The sequence below is a fragment of the Neomonachus schauinslandi genome, chromosome 9 (assembly GCF_002201575.2).
Source record: "Neomonachus schauinslandi chromosome 9, ASM220157v2, whole genome shotgun sequence".
In the NCBI taxonomy this organism is placed as follows: Eukaryota; Metazoa; Chordata; class Mammalia; order Carnivora; family Phocidae; genus Neomonachus; species Neomonachus schauinslandi.
In genome coordinates this window covers 102,370,645-102,394,401 of record NC_058411.1, presented here as the reverse complement: position 1 = coordinate 102,394,401, position 23,757 = coordinate 102,370,645, and the positions used below count along the sequence as shown (strand labels likewise).

At 36.5% G+C, this 23,757-nt stretch overlaps 1 protein-coding gene across 1 annotated transcript in view; it reads left to right on the top strand.

Annotated features, from left to right (window-relative positions):
- Positions 1-23,757, top strand: part of HERC1 (HECT and RLD domain containing E3 ubiquitin protein ligase family member 1) — a 146,889-nt gene that overhangs the window by 11,395 nt on the left and 111,737 nt on the right. The window contains exons 4-15 of the mRNA XM_044918258.1: positions 48-359; positions 2,556-2,652; positions 3,222-3,365; positions 4,461-4,588; positions 7,934-8,078; positions 8,173-8,344; positions 10,190-10,324; positions 10,643-10,808; positions 16,418-16,543; positions 17,455-17,676; positions 22,417-22,569; positions 22,695-22,827. Coding sequence (XP_044774193.1) covers positions 48-359; positions 2,556-2,652; positions 3,222-3,365; positions 4,461-4,588; positions 7,934-8,078; positions 8,173-8,344; positions 10,190-10,324; positions 10,643-10,808; positions 16,418-16,543; positions 17,455-17,676; positions 22,417-22,569; positions 22,695-22,827 — 1,933 coding nt within the window. The remainder of the gene's footprint in view (positions 1-47; positions 360-2,555; positions 2,653-3,221; positions 3,366-4,460; positions 4,589-7,933; positions 8,079-8,172; positions 8,345-10,189; positions 10,325-10,642; positions 10,809-16,417; positions 16,544-17,454; positions 17,677-22,416; positions 22,570-22,694; positions 22,828-23,757) is intronic.

Sequence of the window (23,757 nt, the reverse complement as noted above, 5' to 3'; positions counted from 1 at the left end):
TTCTCACAGAAGCATTTTATTTTACTGTTCTGTTTTTTTGCTTATAGATTGAAGCTGGACAATACTGCACTTTTGTTATTTCTACGGATGGCTCTGTCAGAGCTTGCGGTAAAGGCAGCTATGGGAGACTGGGCCTTGGAGATTCTAATAATCAGTCCACTTTAAAAAAGTTAACATTTGAACCTCACAGGTCCATTAAAAAGGTTTCATCTTCTAAAGGATCTGATGGTCACACCTTAGCTTTTACAACAGAAGGAGAAGTCTTCAGTTGGGGAGATGGTGATTATGGGAAACTGGGACATGGAAATAGTTCAACACAGAAATATCCCAAGCTTATTCAGGGCCCTCTGCAGGGAAAGGTATGTGCTTTCTTTTTGTATTTAAAAGTAATTAGATGTGCTGTGGTATAAGTGATTATATGTTTCAGATTTTGATGTGTTCTTTCTGAAGTTTCCCCCCCACCCCCAGATCCTTTTTGTATTTTGTATATTTGCCTTATGGTTTACCAAACACTTTCACATACATTACTTAATTTTAATTCTTATAACAACTTTGTTAAGGTAGTTATTGTTCTCATTTCACATGAGGAAACTGAGAATCATCCATTTCACAAATACTTGTTCAGTATCTTCCAAGTGCCAGGCAGTGTTTTAGGCCTTAGACATACAGTAGTGAACAGAACAGACAAGAACCGTGGTCTCATGGAGCTTTTAATCTGTGGATATAGATAATAAGTAAGCACATAAAATAATTTCAAATAATAATAAAGAAAAAATTGAGTAATGTATAAGATACTAACTTGGGTGGGGTGTGATATTAGGTAATGAGATCATAAGGTTGGAGGAGGTGGCATCTTAATAGAAATGAGACATTTAGAGTGGTTAACTCACTTGCCTAAGATCACATACAAATAATTAGCACCATTAGAAACTGAACCTAGATCTCCTCTTCTAATTTCTATTTTACCTTTCTTTAAAAAAGTGAAGGTATTTCCCTGAACTTATGTGCAATTATACAGGTTCCTCTATTTTAAAATTACATTCTTGCTACAAAAGTTTTTTTATATAAGACCCTTTTAAAGTTTAAATTTTTATATTATACCAGAATTGCAAGTTGGGACACTTTTCCTTCATGGGAGGTTGTCTGACAAGATTGGCTATCAAATGAATTTTACTTTATTATAACTTATAGTATTTTAACTTAGACATCAGCCCCAAAGCAGTGAGCTTTGGAATATTCCACTTGATAGCATCATGGGATACTTGATAAGAGTATGAATGTGGGGCTCTAAGGAAATTTTCAGATAAATACTATTTGAAGTTGTATTTTTCTAGTCTTTCTAGCACCTTCTTTCTTCCTTAATTCCAATTCTTTAAACATTTTTTTACTTGTATTCCTTTTAATGTCCTATTTTTTAATTTTAATTTTATTTTATTATGTTATGTTCTATTTTTAATGGAAACATTGCCAATTAAATATAACTTAGTATGAATGTCATAAAGGAAAAGTATTCTAAAAAGTAAATTAATAACTTATAGATAAAAATTTCAGAAGTTTTTAGCATATTATCCAGAATGTATTAGGTGCCCAGTATTTGTTTGTTTTTAAATTTTATTTATTTTAGAGAGAGAGAGAAAGATTGTGCATGAGTTGAGGGGGAGGGGCAGAGGGAGAAGCAGACTGCCAGCTGAGCAGGGAGCCTGATGCAGGGCTCGATCCCAGGACCCTGAGATCATAACCTGAGCTGAAGGCAGACGCTTAACTGACTGAGCCACCCAGGCATTGCATGGTTCTCAGTATTTTTAATTGAATCTAAATTCTGAATTTTCTAAAGTGAGTTTTAATTTTTGGAGATTGAAAAGATACAGAGTAATTAGTATAGATATTTTTTTTCTGTTAAATCACTATTTTGATCAGTGGTAAAAGCTATGAGTCATCTCCCAATTATGTTGCTCTATACTCTTATTCCCCTGATTCTACTCATCAACTGTACAGCTAATTGAGGGTAAAGAGATACTGCTAAGAGTTTAATTAATATAAGCTTATATACTGCTTAGATCTTTCTGCATTGGTAACAGTCACTATGTTTTTGAGAATTATCCCTATTATGTAATGAGTTTTTCTTGATTAGCCAGGACTGTAGGTTTTATGTTAACATTATATTTTTTTATTGTTCCATGCGTGTTTAGCCCCTGCCAACTCTTTGAGTAAAGACTTGATTCGTGATACAGTATTCTTGCAAGTGATTAGATTGATGTGTTCAGGGCTCCTGCTAACCTTCACAGTGCCTTTGCGTGAATTAAGGAAAGTTATCATCTTCTTCGGGTGGAAGCCAGGTTTCATGGCTTGGCACACAGAGCAGAGGCTGTATTTCAGCACTTTCATGACCTCAGGCACCCTTGTCCTGGGCACAGCCTCTACAACTGTACATGGCAACTTCTGGATAAGTTGTGAATATCAGTATCTCTGAAGTCTCTGTGCATAAGATCAAATCTGAACTATATGTTTTAGCATATTCATGTTCTTCATCTTGGTGTGCTTTGTGTTCCATGCAGGTAGTTGTTTGTGTATCTGCTGGGTACAGACATAGTGCTGCTGTCACAGAGGATGGTGAATTATACACATGGGGTGAAGGAGACTTTGGAAGACTAGGTAAGCTTTTTTAAAATTGAAGTTACTCTCACAGAAAAATAGAAATGATGGTTACAGAGAAGCAGTGAGACTAGATTTAATAGGCCAAAAAACTGTTAATTATTTTGTTAGTTTTAGCCCAGAGGAAGACAGTTTTATACTGTGAATACCTGGATTCTAATGCTGAAATTTAAGCTGTAATTAAATCTAGCAAGTATTTACTGAGTACCTATTATGAGCAGACACTGAAGGATTTCAGGGACAAGAAAGATACCGTCATGATCCTGAAGTGTGTGTGAAAACAAGTTGATATGAGCATGATACTAGATAGCATTAGACAAGTGCTGAGAGAGGAGCATATATAGAATATTCTAATGATTCACTGAAGGGACTGTGTGTCTCATTTGAGAGCAGCCTAGAAGATTGGATGAGAAGATAGATACTGGAAATGATTCTGTCTTTCATATTTAATTGCACTTTAAAAATACCTCATTTCTATCATTAACTTAAAATGTTTATTCTGCCTGTGAAGTAGTGTCCTAAAGAAAGAGTTAACAACATTATTCTTTGTTGTGTGTGTTTTATCCAAGGTCACGGAGACAGTAATAGCCGTAACATTCCAACATTAGTAAAAGACATTAGCAATGTAGGAGAGGTTTCTTGTGGCAGTTCACATACTATTGCTTTGTCTAAAGATGGGAGAACTGTATGGTCTTTTGGAGGAGGAGACAATGGTATGTAAAAAATTATTTATTGATAGCTTTGGGCTTGTTTTCTTGAGATTTAAAAAAAAATGTACTTTTCTGTTGTACATGCCTATTGTAGGAAAACTCTAAAGATGAGTAGAAATTTTAGAAATTTAAATGAACTGTTTCAATGAATGTTGCTATAGCCATTGTTAAAACTTATATAGGTAGACCTCTAAGTATATATGTATTTATATAAACATGTACATGTATTTCCACATAGATGTCTTTTTTGAAAACCAAAGCAGACATGTATATATCTTAGATATTTTATAACCTGGTTTTTATCTGACAGTATTTTTTGAATATCTTTCTCTGGCTATACATTTTTCTAAGTAGCTCAATGTATTCCCTTATGTAATTGTAATACAACTTAAAAAAATCAGTTTATTATTGAGTACCTAGATGGTTTCCAAATATTTTTCTGTATCAAAAACTATACAACGAATGACTAAATCCTTGTCCATTTATTCACACCTACAGTGTGAATTTGCTTATTCAAATTCACAAAGCAGTGTGAGATTGCTTATTTTCCCATGTCTTTCAACAACAATTGGTATTAAAAAATAATTTCAGTAGTGAAATGGTATTTAATTAATATTTCCTTGATTCTTAGTGAGGTTGAATTTATATGTTGTTGGCCATTTGCTTTTCTTCTTTAGTGATTTGCCAAGTTTTCTATTTCAGGAACTATTGGCTCTGTTCAAAAATTAAAAATAATTAGATACATACGAACTGCTTGTTACAACCTATTTATTACATCAGCAGATTTGAAGTTAGAAATATGACCACTAAAAGTAGAGAAAGAAAAACAATTTTCCATATCTCTCTTAAAGTGGTTTTAATTGCTTGAAATTAAGATTCAGAAGCCTGTTGGTTGGTTGTTTCTTTCTTGTAACAAAAACATTCATTTGTTCACCTCCTCTGCTGTCAGAAACAGAGTTTTGCACATCTGTCAGGTTAGTGATAGAAAGATGAGTGATATTTATCAACATGAATACTTAGGTAAAAGAACAGAGTTTCTTTAAAACAAATAAATTGTTTAACTTGAATTTTTTTTTTTTTTTTTTTTTTTTTTGGTAGGCAAACTTGGCCATGGAGATACTAACAGAGTGTATAAACCTAAAGTTGTTGAAGCTTTACAAGGAATGTTCATTCGCAAAGTTTGTGCTGGAAGCCAGTCTTCACTTGCTTTAACATCAACAGGGCAGGTAGGAATAAGGAATGATCATAAAAGGATTAAATTATTTCAGAGGAGTAGGTGACTAAAAAGTAATAATCATAATTAAACTTTAAAGTTAAAAAAATACATTTTACTTTTTAAGATTTATTTATTTGAGAGAGAGAGTGTGGGTGGGGTAGAAAGAGAGACAGACAGTCTTAAGCAGACTCATGCTGAATGTGGGGTCCCACATGGGGCTCGATCTCAGGACCCTGAGATGAGGACCTGAGCTGAAACCAAGAGTCAGACGCGTAACCGACTGAACCACCCAGGCGCCCCTTAAAAAAATAACTTTTTTTTTCTTTTTAAATAAAAGATTTTATTTATTTATTTTACAGAGAGAGAGAGAGAGACAGTGAGAGAGGGAACACAGCGGGGGAGTGGGAGAGGGAGAAGCAGGCCTCCCGCCGAGCAGGGAGCCCAATGCGGGGCTCGATCCCAGGACCCTGGGATCATGACCTGAGCCGAAGGCAGACGCTTAACGGCTGAGCCACCCAGGTGCCCCCAAAAAATAACATTTTAAAGGCATCTATTGAAATGAAGTATTTTCTCCTGTTTGAAGAGGTAGAGTATTTGCAAAGGAACCAGATTTTCTCACCTGGCCTGTGTGACCCAGATAAACCCGTCCTCAGCCCCATTTTTTGTATTAACAGGTTTTATAAAACCTTTTTAACACTCAGCACCCTTTAAATTTTTTCCTAAAAATTACGGATAGTGGGAGAAAGTGTGAATAGATCTTGTTGAAACCAGTGATAGGAACTAAGAAGGCAAGAAGATGATCAAAAGAGGGTAAGGAGAAATTTCCATATGGAAGATGATCTGAGAGGGATAGGTGTTTCTAAGAAAGGGCTAGTCAGGCTTAGGGTAGTCAGAACTTTACGATCCCTTTATTAACTTTTGAACCTCTATGTGCATATTTTGACTTCTCTCTGTTTTTTGTTGGTGATGGAGAGGGTCTAGGTATGGTGATAGACTTAGTAATAATTTTCTTCTTATATCCATTAGTAACCACAGTGAGAAAGTGAGCTGACCACTCTTTTTCTCACATGTAGGAATCCATTACGTACCAGGTAGTGGTATAAAAATGTTTTCTGACTAATTCACAAGGCAGATGATGAACAGCAAAGCTGAAATTAGCGTATAGTGTAATTATTTCGGAGAGACTAGAATGCCTTGTGTCTTAAAAAATCAAACTCAAACTATTCATTACCCTTTATTTCATTACATTAGTCATTTGGTACAATGCTGGATGCTGCCTTAAAACCTGGAACTTCTCTTTTACATCTTCCTCACTATGGGTTTTGTGGTAAGAATCTATGAATTGAGGCCAGAAGATGCTCACTTGCTTAATGTATAGCCATAGGCAAATCACAGACTTCCCTTGATCATCATGTGGTTCTTTGGTATGAGAGGGGTAATGATATCTGCTTTGCTTACAAATGCTCATATAAGGTAATTACATGAATTGAAAATTTCTATAAATTACCAAGTTCAACTATTAGTTGCTAATAATGATAATATATTTATTACATTGAATTTCAAAGGAACTTGTGAGTTAGTTGCTATATAGAAGAGTTGTATCATGAGTATGCTAAGTTACGTGAAATCAAATATATATACTTAGGAAAAAATAAAGTGAGAGAGAAATACGTTTAAATGACAAGGGTAGTTCTGTTTACTATTATACTTGCTGAGCATGAGATGAGCAACATCTGTTTTTCCCTCAGTCCTCTCAGGCCACTTCACTGCTGACTTCCCATCATATTAAGTGTGATTCTTATGTTGAAAAATACAGTATGTATATTTTATACAGCAAGGTCCCTAAATACAAGCCAGATATTTCTTCATCTAGTGTTCAGCCAGAGGAACACGGCAAGAGCAGACTCTAGCTATATGGATCTTATTGAATGACAGAACTGTATTGTACTTGATGAGTGATTTAGGAAATTTTGAATGACTTTGACTATGTATTTTTTCACCTTACTTGTCTTTAGTTCTTAACCCCTTCTAACATACACCTTTAGTGTACTGGAATTTTGTTCTATTTTTGTCTTAAGTAGTTCTCTAGCAACTGGTACAAGTATTTGCTGCTCTTTTTTTTGCTTAAGAGGTTTAACCTCTCAGTAATCTTTACTGAAAGAATTTCAAGACAAAAAAATTCCCGAATCCAGTGGCATAAGGGTAAGAGTCTATATGATATTACCAGAACTCACCGAAGGAAAAAAAAGTCACTCAGTTTGCTAATTGTTTTGATTTTGGGCTGCCCATCTGATAGGCATTCACCCTTTTATCTTCCTCTTCAACTCACCTTTCCCCTAAGCTTCTTAAATCAGTCAGTGGTGGTTGTTGTTTTAATTAGTCAAAAATGAAGATGATTGGAGAGCTGTGTTGACTACTGCTTCACATGGCCCTCTTTGTAAGTGATCATTAAAATTATTGTAACAATGAGGTGATGTGATTTTTAACTGAATCATAAACATCAGTTTTGTGACTTATATAATTCATTTTATATGTTCACACCTTGGTCTAATTAACCAAGAAATATTTCTTGAGACCTGCAGACAGAGTAGGAAACATATGAAAGAGAGGTTGTAAGATAGCAACAGTATTTCTAAGCTGCTAAGATCCTTCTAAGATCCTTCCATTTTTTCTATGACCAGTTATTTTTCTTTTCAGCTCAGCTGCTTGTCTGCCTGTATAGTGAACATTTAAAAACAGCAAAATAAATAACTATAAAATCTTTAACAATCAAAACAGTAAATATTATTTTTAACAGCAGAAGGTTATTATTTATTTTTTTCAAGATTTTATTTGAGAGAGAGAGAGCAAGTGAGAACACAAGCAGGGGGAGGGAAAGAGGGAGAAGCAGATTCCCTGCTGAGCAGGGAGTCCAGTGCGGGGTTTGATCCCAGGACCCTGGGATCCTGACCTGAGCCAAAGGTGGACGTTTAACTGATGGAGCCACCCAGGCACCCCAAAAGTTATTTAGTATCAAGCCACACTCTTATTTTTTAATTTATTTTTTAAAAGATTTTATTTATTTATTGAGAGAGAGAGAGCGTGTGCACGTGCACGTGAGTTGGTCGGGGGTTGGGGGGCAGCGCAGAGGGAGAGGGAAAGAGAGAATGCCAAGCAGGCTCCAGACTCAGTGTGGAGCCAGATGCAGGGCTCCATCTCATGATCCTGAGATCATGACCTAAGCTGAAACCAAGAGTTGGACACTTAACCAGTTACCCTACCCAGGTTCCCCTAGATGATATTTATTTTTAAACAACGTAAGTCTTCAACCTAATACCTCAGGATATTATATGTAGTGCTTTTCTGTTTGTTTCAGGTCTATGCTTGGGGCTGTGGAGCTTGTCTAGGTTGTGGTTCTTCAGAAGCTACTGCTTTGAGACCCAAGCTTATTGAAGAACTGGCTGCCACAAGAATAGTTGATATTTCTATTGGAGACAGTCATTGTTTGGCTCTTTCTCATGGTAATGTCATTTGTTTTTAAAAGAAATAGTATTAACTATTATCTTCTATAAATGTATTACATTTAAATTTGGTTTTTCTTTATTTTATTTTTAGATAATGAAGTTTATGCCTGGGGCAATAACTCAATGGGGCAATGTGGCCAAGGAAATTCCACAGGTCCTATTACTAAGCCAAAAAAAGTGAGTGGCTTAGATGGCATAGCTATTCAGCAGATCTCTGCTGGAACATCACATAGTCTGGCATGGACTGCTCTTCCTAGGGATAGGTAAGCATGCCACGTTTAAAAATTCTTGTGTTCTAATAACAACAGAAACACCAGTGAAAACAAAAATAATTGTACTTTGTTCATAAAATGCCCTTCTGAACATTTCTAGTATTGATTTTTTTACTGTCACAAAAATGACATCTAGAGTTCTTGCGATTTGAGTGTTGAGGCTATATTATATAAGCAAGAAGTTATAAGTTATACCCTCTATTTAAGATAGTTTCTTGATTTAAGTGTCTTTTGAACATTTTGAATTCCTTCTCTGTCTCTAGATCTGATTTTAAAAATTAAATGTCTGCATATTAAGAGGAAGTTACGTTAAAATACAGTCAGAACTAGGTTTTATTTTTTATTTTTTTAAAGATTTTATTTATTTGAGAGAGAGAGAGCATGAGTGAGGAGGGAGGGAGAGGGAGAAGCAGACTTCCCTGCTGAGCAGGGAGCCTGATGCAGGTCATGATCCCAGCCCTGACCTTGGAATCATGACCTGAGCCGAAGGCAGATGCTTAACTGACTGAGCCACCTTGGTGCCCCAGAGCTAGGTTTTATTAAATAGTTGATTAGCCTCAGTGGCCTTTGTCTGGTTGGCTTTTTTAAAACAAGCAGTGGCTATACTTTTAAACAAAGGAAGTTGCTTTTGCAGAAATTTAGCTTTTTCCTAAAGAGATAACCATATCTTTTTGGAAAATCAGGTAGATGATTTTTACTAGGAGTGTGAATTTTAAGGAATTTTAGGGTTGTTTCAGATATTTTCAGATGCATGTGGGCTAATTTAAACTTGGCATAGATTATATTTGCATTCCAGACCCTTGATTCAGATGGATTTATTATGACATTCTTTTTTTTTTTTTGATTTATTATGACATTCTTACCAGTAAAAACATTTATAGATAATTACCCTCCAAAACAAAAGCTAAAAATATAATGAATTGATTATAAATAATTTGCTGTTCATATTAAATTTGCAACTTCCCAATTCATATGTAGATAGTTGGTTCCCAATATCTTGACAGTCTTCAGAAGAGTCTTTAGGAGTTGTTCTTTTTTTTTTGTTTTTTTTTTTAAGATTTATTTATTTGAGAGCAAGAGTGTGAGTGTATGTGAGTCGGGGAAGGGGCAGAGGAAGAGAATCCCAAGCAAACTTCCCACTGAGTGTGGAGCCTGATGGCGGGGCTTGATCTCATGGCCCGTGAGATCATGACTTGAGCCAAAACCAAGAGTCGGATGCTTAACCGACTGAGCCACCCAGGTGCCCCAGGAGTTGTTCTTTTAATAGCTTTCAGTTTATTGTTCTATAGAGTCAGGCTGTTTTTCTTAATATGAAATACACATTTTATAGACCCTTAGAACCAGAAGACTGTAGTAGATCCTGTGACTCAGGTCTTGCCTTTAAGTGAGTGAATATCCAACTTTTCAAAGCAGGTTGTGGTTATATGTTTTCTCTTTGAAGAACTTGAGGGATAGCAAATTCTTGGTTTTCCTTGGTTGCTAAAATGAAGGGTTTTCACTTTTATAATTAAGAAGGCCTTCTGTATATTTTGTTGAAGGCTTTCAGCTTTATTAATGGTTTAAATTTTGTTTTTGATCTTGTGTGAAAATTCCCCTGTTAAGGTTACTACATGATTTTTTTTTTTTAAAGATTTTATTTATTTATTTGAGAGAGAATGAGATAGAGTATGAGAGGGGGGAGGGTCAGAGGGAGAACCAGACTCCCCACTGAGCAGGGAGCCCGATGCGGGACTCGATCCCGGGACTCCAGGATCATGACCTGAGCCGAAGGCAGTTGCTTAACCAACTGAGCCACCCCGGCGCCCCACTACATGATTTTCTTATGCTTCCTTCTAGACAAGTTGTTGCATGGCACCGACCTTATTGTGTAGATCTTGAAGAGAGTACCTTCTCACACCTGCGTTCTTTTCTTGAGAGATACTGTGATAAAATAAACAGTGAGATTCCCCCACTCCCTTTCCCTTCATCAAGGTATGTTATATATATGTATATTGGTGTGTGTGTGTGTGTTATGTCTGTTAATTACTCATTTTGAGCTTGACTTTTCTTTTTTGTTCTGTTTTCCCCTCAATTATATTAAACTTCTTTAGAATCTAAAAAAGAGCTAAACTTAGGTACTTATTGATAATGACCTTTAGGAAAAGTTACCCATAATTTCATGAATCACGTTTTAAAAATCACTATTGGTCATAATTTGACAAAATTTTTAAAGAGAAAAAATGTTACCCAAACTGGATAGCACATGATCTTTTATGTTCCAGAAGTTCACAGCACTTTGTTTGGTTTCAGGGAACACCACAATTTCCTCAAGCTGTGCCTGAAGCTGCTTTCAAATCACCTTGCTCTTGCACTTGCGGGAGGGGTAGCTACCAGCATTCTTGGGAGACAGGCAGGTCCACTTCGAAATTTGCTTTTCAGACTGATGGATTCAACTGTCCCAGATGAAATTCAAGAGGTAAGCATATAGGACTTGGAATCTGTATCTCAAGCCACATCTTTCCCTAAAGTTGTAGCTCATAAATTCAACCATATATTGGAAAACTTCAACTGGATGCTGTTTCCCTTACTCCTTTTCTTGGTGGAAGTAAATGTTTTTGATTAACTCATCCTTTAAGACAAAGGTCAAATGTCATCTTTGGGAAGCCTTTCATTCTCTGCTCTCCTGCCAGGTTAGGTTTCTCTTGTATGTGTTCTCATTGCATCACATTGTATTGTAGTTGTCTGTTCACAAACATGTCTGTCTTTTCCACCAGAGGATAAATTTTGAGGACAGGGACCCAGTTTTATTTTTTATTATGGCAAAATACATATAACATAAAATTTACTGTCTTAACCTTTTTTTTTTGGGGTGGGGGGAGAGAGAGAATCTCAAGCAGGCTCCATTCCAAGCTTGGAGCCTAATGCGGAGTTCGATCTTATAATCCTGAGATCATGACCTGAGCCAAAATTAAGAGCTGGACGCTTAACTGATTTGAGCCACCCAGGTGCCCCTATCTCAGCCATTTTTAAATATAGCTTAGTGGTATTAAATATATTCATAATATTCAGCCATCATCACTACCCATCTTCATAATTCTTTTCATCTTATAAAATTGAAATTCCTTACCCACCCAACAGTAACTCCTGATTCTCCCCTTTCTCCAGCTTCTGGCAGCCACCATTCTACTTTCTGTCTCTTTGATTTTGACATTCTAAATATGTCATATAAGTAGAATCATAACCTGTTTGTCTTTTTGTGACTGGCTTATTTCACTTAGCATAATGTCCTCAGGGTTCATCCATGTTGTAGCATGTGTCAGAATTTCCTTCCTTTCTAAGGCTTAATAATAATCTGTTGTATGTATATATCACATTTTGCTTATCCACTCATACATCATCTTTATGACTTTGGATTAGGCAATAGTTTCTTAGATATGACACCAACAGCACAAGCAATCAAAAAAAAAGAGATAAATTGGACTTCATCAAAATGGAAAACATTTATGCCTCAAGGGGCATTATTAAGAAAATGAACATACAACTCATACATAGAATGGGAGGAATATTTGTAAATCATATGTCTGATAATATTCTAGTTTCCAGAGGCACCTGGGTGGCTCAGTTGGTTAAGTGTCTGCTTTCGGCTCAGGTCATAATCCCGGGGTCCTGGAATCAAGGCCCCCCCCCCACCCCTTTCCGGGGACTCCTGCTCAGCGGGGAGTCTGCTTCTTCCTCTGCCTCTGCCCCTCCCACCCTCACTCATGCTTGCTCTTTCAAATAAATAGATAAAATCTCAAAAAGAAATATTCTAGTTTCCAGAATATATAAAGGATCTTTGCAACTCAACAATAAAAGAGATAAATAACCCAACTTTATTTATTTTTAATAACCCAGCTTTAAAAATGAGCAAAGAATTTTGAATAGACATGTTTCCAGAGAAAATATGTGTATGGCCAAAAAGCACATGAAAAAATGCTCAACAGCCTTAGTCGTTAGGGAAATGCAAATCAAAATCATAATGAAACACTACTTCACACCCACTCAGTAGATATTATCAAAAAGACTGAGGATTGTGTTAGTGAGGATGTAGAGAAATTGGAACTCTTGTATATTGCTGGTGGTAATGTAAAATGGTACAGCTGCTTTGGAAAGCAGGTAGTTCCTTAAACATTGTTACCATATAATGTAGCATTTCCACATCTAGGTCTGTACCCAAGAGAATTTTCACTCAAAAACTCGTACAGGAATGTTCATAGCAATATTATTCATAATAACCAAAAAGCGGAATAAACAAATGTCTGTCAACTGATAAATGGATGAGCTAAATGTGGTATGTCTGTACCAGGATAATCTTATTCAGGAGTAAAAAGAAAGGAGATTTTGATAACATGCTACAACATGACTGAACCTTGTAAGCATTATGCTAAGTGAATGAAGCCAGTCACAAAAGGCCACATATTATATGATTGTATGTATATGAAATGTACAGAGTAGGCAAATCTATAGAGAAAGAAAGTAAATCAATTGGTTGTTAGGGGTTGGGGGAGGGAGAGAGGGGAGTGACTGCTAATAGACACAGAATTTCTTTTTGAGGTGATGAAAATGTCCTAAAATTAGAATAGGGGTGATGGTTTCACAACTCTGTGAATATACTAAACCACTGAATTTTATACTTAGAAAAGGTGAATTTTATGACATGTCAATTACATGTCAATTAAAAAAAAAAGCAAAAAGGATAACTCATTTTTCAACTGGAGAGACGTATCCCTGGCATGTGGGTAGAAGAAATATTAACCCGGTGGTGAATGGGAACTTTGATGTTTCAATATTTATCAGGAATTAAAGTGTAGTATTTTTAAAAGGTCAAAAAGTACTGGAATAAAATAAGGAAAGTAAATTTTAAAAATTATCTTTAGAAATTGTTTATTTATTCCTTGACTGTCCTTGGTAGTTACTCTATTAGGAGAGTCCTTGGGAGATGAATTCTCAGGATGTGTACAAAGCTGTTTCTGTTCCTTATCTCTGAAACTTCTAGTAACTAAATCTGTTTGTAGCACTCACTGTTGCTGCTCTTTTTTTGTTTCTTTTTAAATGCTTTATTTTGAGTCATTTGTAGACTTAAGGAAAAGTTGCATAAAAAATAGTTTTTTCACTCAGCTTTCCCAATGCTAATGTCATACATAACCATATTACAATTATCAAAACCAAGAAATTAACATTAGCTTCATACTATCATTACACTAAACAGCTTATTAGAAATTTGATCAGGGCGCCTGGGTGGCTCAGATGGTTAAGCGTCTGCCTTCGGCTCAGGTCATGATCCCAGTGTCCTGGGATCAAGTCCCGCATCGGGCTCCCTGCTCCTTGGGAGCCTGCTTCTCCCTCTGCCTCTCTCTCTCTCTCTGTCTCTCATGAATAAATAAATAAAATCTTTAAAAAAAAAAAAAGAAATTTGATCAGTTTTCCAGTAATGTCCTTGTTCTTTTGAGGAATCCTCTTCAGTATCCCACATTACAGTTAATTACTGTTTCTCCTTGGTCTCCTACACTGTCACAATTCCTCATTTTTTCCTTGTCTCTCATGACCTAGACAGTTTGTGAGTACTGGTCAGTTATTTTATTGAATATCTCTGTTGTTTTCTCATGATTGGACTGGGGTTATGCATTTTTGGCAAGAATGCCACAGAAATGATGATGTGTACTATATCCCATGATATACCACATCATGGGATTCATGGTACTGGTGTATTATTACTGGTGTGTCTTATTACTGGAGATTTTGACCGTGATCACTTGGTTAAGGTGGTGTCTGTTGGGTTTTTACCTCCATCAGTAGCTTCTGAGAGAGGGTAGTTAGGAAAAATATTCCTTGAAAATACACTCACAATGAAGTAGTTTGTGAATTGAATATCTTCATGAATAGTTGAGGGCATAGAATTCTAATCTAAATCATTTTCCTGTTAAGAATTCATGCTCCCGTAGAAGTCATTGTCTTCTAGCTTTCAGTGTTATTACTCAGAAAATCAATGCTCTTCAGGTTTTTATCCTTTGTATGGAAATCTGCTTTTCTCCCTGGATTCTTTTTTTTTTTTTTTTTTTTTACTTATTTTATTTTTATTCTTATGTTAATCCCCATACATTACATCATTAGTTTTAGATGTCTCCCTGGATTCTATAGCAAGTTCTATTTGTCCTTTGTGTTCTCACATTTCAAAATAATATGAACTGATGTAGGTCTGTTGTTAACCATTGTGGTTTGTACTTGGGTGGACCCTGTTAATTTCAAAACTCATAGTCTTCAGTTTTAAGAAGTTAGCTTGAAGTATATTGTATATTGATTTCTTCTTCATTGTTTTCTATGTTTTCTCTTTCTGGAACTCATTATTGGGATACTAGACCTCCTGGATGAGTCTTCATAATTTTTCTTGTGTTTTCTTTCCTGTTTTCCATTTTCCCCCATCTACTTTATGAGAAATTTAATTTTATATTCTAAACCTTCTATTGAGGTTTTTAAAATTTCTTCCATTGTATTTTATTTTTATTTTTATTTATTTATTTTTTTAAAGATTTTATTTATTCATTTGAGACACAGAGATACAGAGAGAGAGAGAGAGCATGAGCAGGGAGAGAGGCAGAGGGAGAGGGAGAAGTAGGCTCCCTGCCGAGCCAGGAGCCCGATGTGGGGCTCGATCCCAGGACCCTGGGATCACGACCTGAGCCGAAGGCAGACGCCCAATCATCTGAGCCACCCAGGCGCCCCTCTTCCATTGTATTTTAAATTTATAAGAGCTCTTAATAATCAAGTGTTTCTTTTTTCTAGTCCAACACCCTCATTTTACTGATAAAGAAGCTGTGACCCTGAGAAATTATGAGGCCTAAGATAATGCATCTGTTCTTAATAGCTACCTGGATATTTGTTGGTCCAAGTCCTTCTTGTTTTAAAATTCTTAACTTAGGGGCACATGGGTGTCTCAGTCGGTTAAGCGTCTGCTTTCAGCTTGGGTCATGATCCTGGGGTCCTGGGATTGAGCTCCACTTCGGGCTCCCCACTCACTGGGAGGCTGGCTTCTCCCTCTCTCCCCACTCGTGCTCATTCTCTCTAATGCCCTCTGTCTCTCTCTCAAATAATAAATAAAATTAAAAAAAAATTTATTTACTTATTTGAGAAAGACAGCAACAGGGCATGAGCGAGCACGAGCTAGGAGGTGAGGGAGAAGCAGACTCCCTGCTGAGCAGGGAGCCTGATGCGGGTCTCGATCCCAGGACCCTAAGATCATGACCCGAGCCGAAGGCAGATGCCCAACCTACTGAGCCACCCAGATGCCCCAATAAATAAAATCTTTAAATAAAATAAAATAAAATTCTTAACTAAATGCCCAGTTCTTAGGGAGACCTTCTGTGAGCCCATAGGCCATGTTAGTTACCTGTGTGTGTGTTCATTCAAGTTTGTACTTCATTTTACTTCCCTATATGTGACTCCTTTCACACTTAAAATTACTTGCTCAGGGTCTCTTTCCCACTAGACTATAGGCTTATGAAAGCAGGACTTTTGTCTGTTTTGTTCATTTCTGCATCTATAGCACTTTGCAAAGAGTCTTACCAGGCCCAATGTTATAGAGTTGGTATTAAATATTTGTTGGATGATGATTAGCTATAAGTGGCAAATTCAGAATATGTATTCTAGACGAACCATGAGAGACTATGGACTCTGAGAAACAAACTGAGGAGGGTTCTAGAGGGGAGGGGGGTGGGGGGATGGGTTAGCCTGGTGATGGGTATTAAAAAGGGCACGTACTGTATGGAGCACTGGGTGTTATACGCAAACAATGAATCATGGAACACTACATCACAAAATAATGATGTAATGTATGGTGATTAACATAACAATAAAATATGTATTCTAGTATACTTAAAGACATGTAAAGGATTGCTTGCTTTCTTTTGTCATGTCACTTTATTCAGACTTCTGTGATCTACCTTCTTCAGATTTCCATGATCCTAATAGTCAGTGCATTTATTTTTCATGTGTTTCTGTTAAAAAGATAAGGCATAGGCCCGTAAATACACTTTTCTTTTTTGATACTAGGTGGTAATTGAAACTCTGTCAGTGGGAGCAACCATGCTATTACCTCCATTACGAGAACGTATGGAATTGCTTCATTCTCTTTTACCCCAAGGACCTGATAGATGGGAAAGCTTATCTAAAGGACAGGTGAGCCTTTGCATGGTATCTAAGTAAACCAGTAATATCACAGACACTGAAATAGACTGAGAGGGAAATAAAGCTATTGATTACCATGTATTCAAGGAGTAATACTTTATGGGTTTAGTAAATCCTAATATTTAATGTTTCCTGCTGGAAGAGTGCCCAGAATTCTAATGAAGGTGAAGCAAATGATAATCTATTAAGTGATTTGGGGCTAATTATTAAAATTTAATAATTTGTTGCTTATACTATCAAACCAGAGACGTTTTGGTTTATAGTGTGCTAAGTTGAAATCAAGGTCATGTGCTACTGTTGGTTCCATGCCCAGAACGTTGTTTGAAATTGCTTATATAAAAAGTAAAAGAAGATGACTGTTACGAAAATGTATTTGAGGACACAAATGTGCTTATTCTTTCCGTTTTTAATATCTTATGTACATTAAAATAAGTATATTTTGCTCGACCAAGTAGAACTATCAATTGTAGAGTTAGAGATTTCAGGGGAAAAGTGGTACTCACTGGCAATATCATATCCACAGATGCCTCCAATGAGTAGTTTTCAGTAGTTTAGATTTCAGGTGATTTATTTTAAATATTAGAATAAATAGTTACATTGATAAGTCTATAGAAGAATATATAGTATAATTTATCTATTGACATTTCCTACTCTTACAAGTCCTAAAATCATAATGCAGAGAATACCATTTTGCTTAGTGTTTTGGGTATTATAGTAAAAGAAGGAATAGAATGCTGTAAGTTACGTTTTTCCAAATGGTGTCAGTGGAATAGCTTTTCTTTTAATTATATACTTCCTAAAATATCAGGATATTAAGTGGGATCCTTTTTTTTCTTTTAAAGTGCATTTTAAGCTAATTATTTATTTGTATGTATTTCATTGATGAAAATATTTCTCTTTAGAGAATGCAACTGGATATCATTCTGACAAGTTTGCAAGATCATACCCATGTAGCTTCCTTACTTGGCTATAGCTCACCTTCTGATGCTGCTGACCTCTCTTCTGTGTGTACTGGCTATGGAAATCTGTCAGATCAACCTTATGGCACTCAGAGCTGCCATCCAGACACTCATCTGGCTGAAATTTTGATGAAGACTCTCTTAAGAAATTTAGGATTTTATACAGTAAGTTGCTCTTTTTCTTTGTAGTAAAAAAAAAAGAAAAAGCTTGGATTTTTTGTTTTTTGTTTCTTTTTTGGAGGGGATAATGATGGCTTCAGGTTAAGGTAGTTTGACATTTAAATACATATGAAATAAATAAAACTCTAGACTCCACTCCCCCAGAGGCAGAAAACATGTGTCAGACTTCTGAAATACGTAGGAGCCAAACGACTTGTAATTGAGAATTCCAAAAAGATTTTTTTTAGAATTTTACCAAGTTTTTCTTATGTTAATGTTCAAGAACAAACAGATAAAAATAGTTGCCAACATTTGCAAGAGAAGAATAATGAGGAAGGGATTAACCTTACCAGATACAATCCTGTAATTACAGTATGGTTAGTACTTACTAAGAATAGGCTGGTCAGTAGGAGAGAAGACAGGATGCTCTTAATTCTTAAGTGTTTCTTAAATCCACCTCTCACTCCCCCCCACCCCCCATTTCTATGGGTTCTAACTCAACAGCGTCATGACCTAATGCCAATAGCAGTGTTGTAGTTATTGTCACTTTTTGCTGGTCTCTTCTCTGCATCTTTCTGCTGGAATAACCTCATTGTATTAAATTAAATACCCCTTCAGGCCCTTCATCATTTGGCTTACACACCACTCATCCGAGCTCGTGGACATGGCATTACCAGTTTCCAGCTTGCTCAACTAATCTGTGACTTCTTCAGGGAAGCCTTACCCAAATAACCCTATGTAACTGTGTAATTATAACTTGGTATAACTTCAGCAATTTTTAGCAACAAGGTGTACCGTGTGACTTAACTTTGAATGATTTGTGTATCCTTTCATATTGTTTCCTAGACCTTGTCAGGGTCAGGTCTGTATCTTCTTCTGTGCAAGTCTTAGTGTTCTATTCGGTCCACATTAATAGGTCGCTAAATCCGAATGACAGTTGGGCGTATATAATTATTTTCTTTCAGATTTAAGAATATAAATTTGATCTGATGTTTGGCTGCACATGGAATGGGAACAATGTCATAATGTCATTTGTTATTGACAGAACATTTTTTTCCAAAGTTGTGAGGAATATTTATGTGGCATGAAAGTAGTGCCTTACTCTTAAAGTAGACTGGCTGTCACTGTCAAGTGTGAAGCCCATGGGATTCTTAACACCACAAATACAGTTTGATGCACTTGTCCTTTGGAAGAAAACATCCTCCAAGTACTGTGATTTGATAGTTTTGCCTTCAGCACTAGAAGCTGCTGCCAGGTAATTAGTGGTACATCGTTAGGGCACCTCCTTGCATAGCTGCTACGTATACTTTAGGCAAGAATCTAGCCTCCTTGAGTCGGAGCTTTCTTAATGCTTTTATTTGTCCTTCTTACAAAGGAAGGTATAATCTTGCATTTATATAATTAAAAGTGGCATGTGCACAATGATGTGAACACATTTGACACTTTTGAGCTGCATATTCAAAAATGGTTAAGGTGATAAATTTGATATTGTATGTATTTTACTACAATTAAAGATAAAATTAGTGAAAAAAATAAAGTAGTGCCTTTCTAATGTCATTAGGGCTGGGTAGATATGTATGTTATATGGAAATGGAAATAAAATACTAACTGCTTTGGAGTGAAAATCATAAATTATTATTTCTTTCTGAAGTGATTTAAACCAAATTTGTCATGTTCTTTTTACTTTTTTTTTTTTTTAAGAGAGAGAGTGTGTGTGATGGGAGGGTTGGGGAGATGGGAAAGAGGGAGAGGGAGGGCGAGAATCTCAAGCAGGCTTCATGCCCAGTGCAGAAGCTGACGTGGGACTCTATCTCATGACCCTGAGATTATGACCTGAGCTGAAATCAAGAGTCAGACGCTTAACTGTGACTGAGCCACCCAGGAGCCCCTGTCATGTTCTAAGATTTTGAAATGATGGTGCTTGTCTTAGTCTGTTTGGGCTGCTATAAACAGAATACCATAGACTGGATGGCTTTTAAACAACACGGACTTATGTCTCACTGTTAGGTGGGAAATTCAAGATCAAGGTGCTGGCAGATTTGATGGTGCCAGCTTCTTGGTTCATAGATAGCCATCTTCTTGCTGTGTGTCCTCACGCGGGGAGCTCTCTGGAGTTTCTCTCATGAGGACACTAGTCCCTTCCCAAAGGCCCCATCTCCAAATGCCATCACATTGGGGATTAGGTTTCAACATACGAATTTTGAGGTGACACAAACATTCAATCTAGAGCAGTGCTTATTTGGCAGCTTATAATGGTGCTTATATGGCAAGGGCTTTAAAATGTGCTGAGACTCTGTCTTGCATATTGTAAACATAGACCATACTTTATGCATAAAGGTGTTCATCACATCTTTATAAGAAATACAAATTTTAAACAACTTAAATATCTAAAATGGCTAGGTAAATTATGGTATATACACTCAAGGGAATATTATGACCCTTAAAGTTTATATACCCATGGTTTGCGAAGACATATTATTTACGAATCTGTTGGAAAAGAGAAGATTAAAAACAGTATGCAGGGTGCCTGGGTGGCTCAGTCGTTAAGCGTCTGCCTTCGGCTCAGGTCATGGTCCCAGGGTCCTGGGATCGAGTCCCGCATCGGGCTCCCTGCTCGGCGGGAAGCCTGCTTCTCCCTCTCCCACTCCCCCTGCTTGTGTTCCTGCTCTCGCTAACTCTCTCTCTCTCTGTCAAATAAATAAATAAAATCTTAAAAAAAAAAATAAAATTTAAAAACAGTATGAAATATTATGAAAAAAATGTGAAAGTCACAAAAATCAGAAAGAAATACACTAAAAAGTATTAATAGTGATTTTCTTTGGGTGTTCACTAAATGGTGATTTTAATTTGTTTTTAAATACAGTTTTGTTATTTTCTAAACTTTTTACAAGAACAGTTTTTGTTTATTTGTTTTAATTTTATTATGTTAATCACTATACATTACATCATTAGTTTTTGATGTAGTGTTCCATGATTCATTGTTTGGAACCATGCAATACGTGCCCTCTTTAATACCCGTCACCAGGCTAACCCATCCCCCCACCCCCCTCTCCTCTAGAACCCTCAGTTTGTTTCTCAGAGTCCATAGTCTCTCATGGTTCATCTCCCCCTCTGATTTACCCCTCATCATTTTTCCCTTCCTACTATCTTCTTCTTTTTCTTTTTTTTTCAACATATAATGTATTATTTGTTTCAGAGGTACAGGTGTGTGATTTATCAGTCTTACACAATTCACCATGCTCACCATAGCACATACCCTCCCCAATGTCCATCACCCAGCCACCCATCCCTCCCACCCCCACCACTCCAGCAACCCTCAGTTTGTTTCCTGAGATTAAGAATTCCTCATATCAGTGAGATCATATGATACATGTCTTTCTCTGATTGACTTATTTCGCTTAGCATAGTACCCTCTAGTTGCATCCACGTCGTCGCAAATGGCAAGATTTCGTGGGTTTTTTTTGATGGCTGCATAATATTCCATTGTATATATATACCACATTTTTATCCATTCATCTGTTGATGGACATCTTGGTTCTTTCCATAGTTTGGCTATTGTGAACATTGCTGCTATAAACATTGGGGTGCACATACCCCTTCGGATCACTACGTTTGTATCTTTGGGGTAAATGCCCAATAGTGCAATTTGCTGGGTCGTATGGTAGCTCTATTTTCAACTTTTTGAGGAACCTCCATACTGTTTTCCAGAGTGGCTGCACCAGCTTGCATTCCCACCAACAGTGTAGGAGGGTTCCCCTTTCTCTGCATCCTCACCAACATCTGTCGTTTCCTGACTTGTTAATTTTAGCCATTCTGACTGGTGTGAGGTGGTATCTCATTGATGTTCCGATTTGGATTTCCCTGATGCCGAGTGATGTTGAGCACTTTTTCATGTGTCTGTGGCCATGTGGATGTCTTCTTTGGAAAAGTTACAAGAACAGCTCTTTAAAAAATATTTTTAACTTGAAATAATTTAAAACTTATACAAGAGTTTCAAGAAGCAGAGAACTCCCTTCTACCCTTCAGCCAAATTAGCTTTACCATCTCTGTCTATTATTCTAAATCATTTGAGAGTAGTTATAGATGCCATGTTGACTATTCCTAAATGCTTAAGCATGTATTTCTTAAGAAGGGCATTCTCTTACATAACAACAGAACAATTATTCAAAAAATTTAACATTGATACAATTTAATATACAATCCATATTCAGATTTCTGTAATTGTCTTAATGTGCTTTATAGCAACCCCTCCCTCAAATGCAGGATCACACACTGTATTTAGTTGTCATTCTCTTTAGTCCATTTCTTTTTCTTCTACCTGTTTTTTAATTTAAGTATAGTTGACATGACTTATTTCTTTGAAAATATGAAACTAATTTAATTTCTGAGAATTGGGTTCAAATGTTCAATTGTGTCCTTTCATAACCATGTGAAAACAAAACCTTGACACGAGATATGGAAAGCAGTTGCATTAAAATGTTGAAGTATGTTGTCTGTGGGTATTGTACTGTTTTCTCTATATTCAAAGTTTCTGTAGTGAAACATGTATTACTTTTTTTTTAAATGGTAAAACACATTGAAATTGCTTTACAAGTTTTGCTAGTAGCTAATAACAACAGTGCAAAGATTTAAAGATTAATAATGGGAAAAAGGAGACAGTGGCTTCTTAAGTCAATCATTTATGGTAGGACTTGACTTTCGTTTTCAAGCACTTCAAATATAATCTTAATTTTTATATCATCTTAGGATCAAGCCTTTGGAGAGCTAGAAAAGAATAGTGATAAATTTCTACTTGGAACATCATCTTCGGAAAACAGTCAGCCTGCTCATCTTCATGAACTCCTGTGTTCACTGCAGAAACAGCTGCTGGCATTTTGCCATATCAATAACATTAGTGAGGTATGTGATTCTTTGCCTTTTATGATGATCTCCCAGGGACCTTGAAACTCAGATATTTGGGTAAGCATGATATTTCTGTACCTTGAATCTTTCACAGTAGTAATTTAAGAACTTTCCCCCAGCAGAACTCAAGCAGCGTGGCGCTGCTTCATAAACATCTTCAGCTCTTGTTGCCTCATGCCACAGATATTTTTTCACGCTCTGCAAATTTGCTCAAAGAAAGTCCTTGGAATGGCAGCGTTGGAGAAAAATTAAGAGGTGTGTTTGGTACTGGATTTGGCATTTAATCAGTGGTTGTAAAGCAAGAATTCTTAGCCTTCGCAAAGCCTTAAGAGACCTGAAACCTCTGAGTGGAATAGGAATGATCTTGACTCTCCTTCCTATTGAAGATCCCTTTGATTTTGGTCTGGGAGTGATGGTAACAGTGATTGATAATGACTAATCTTCAGAGATGCTAATTGACATGAAAGAGCTCTAATTTAAAGATGTTTCAGTGATACTCAAAAAGATTAATTTTCCGGCTAACTGAACATAGTAAAAAAAATAAATAAAATAGAAGTTCTTTCTTAAGAAAAAAAAGATTAATTTTAAATGGCATAAAGTGAATTTTTATCTGCTGTTTCTTTACCTTTCTTTAGCATTTGCCAGTGTTCCGCTTTCCTTCTTGAAATGCTTTCTTCTCTCTGGGTTTCTGGGTAGTCACAATCCTGTTTTGCCTTATATCACTCTGATCACTTTCTTTCAGTTGTTTCTTATAAGCTCTTTTTCCTTGGACATGCCCTTTAATGTGTAAGATCCTCAGAATTTTGCCTTCAGCCCTTTTTCTCCCTGAATGATCTGATCTGGTCCCATTTCCTTTGACCACCATGTGTCTATTGATTTCCATATCTGCATCTGGCTGAGAACTCCTTTATCACACCAAAGCCTTTTCTGGTTACCTATTGGGTGTCTTTTCTTGGTTGTCTCAAAGGCAACTAAAATTCAGTATGTCTCTCTGAAACCACCTTATCTCTGAAGTTCCCCAACCGAAAAAAGAAAGAAAAACTGAGAAACTAAAACCATTGCTTACTAGACACCTCCATTTTGTTGTTCCACAGGTATTTAAAATTTAATCTCTTCAAATGGAGCTCATCTCTGATGGTCCTTCCCACCCCCAATACAATGAAATATGGAAATAAAATTAATTTA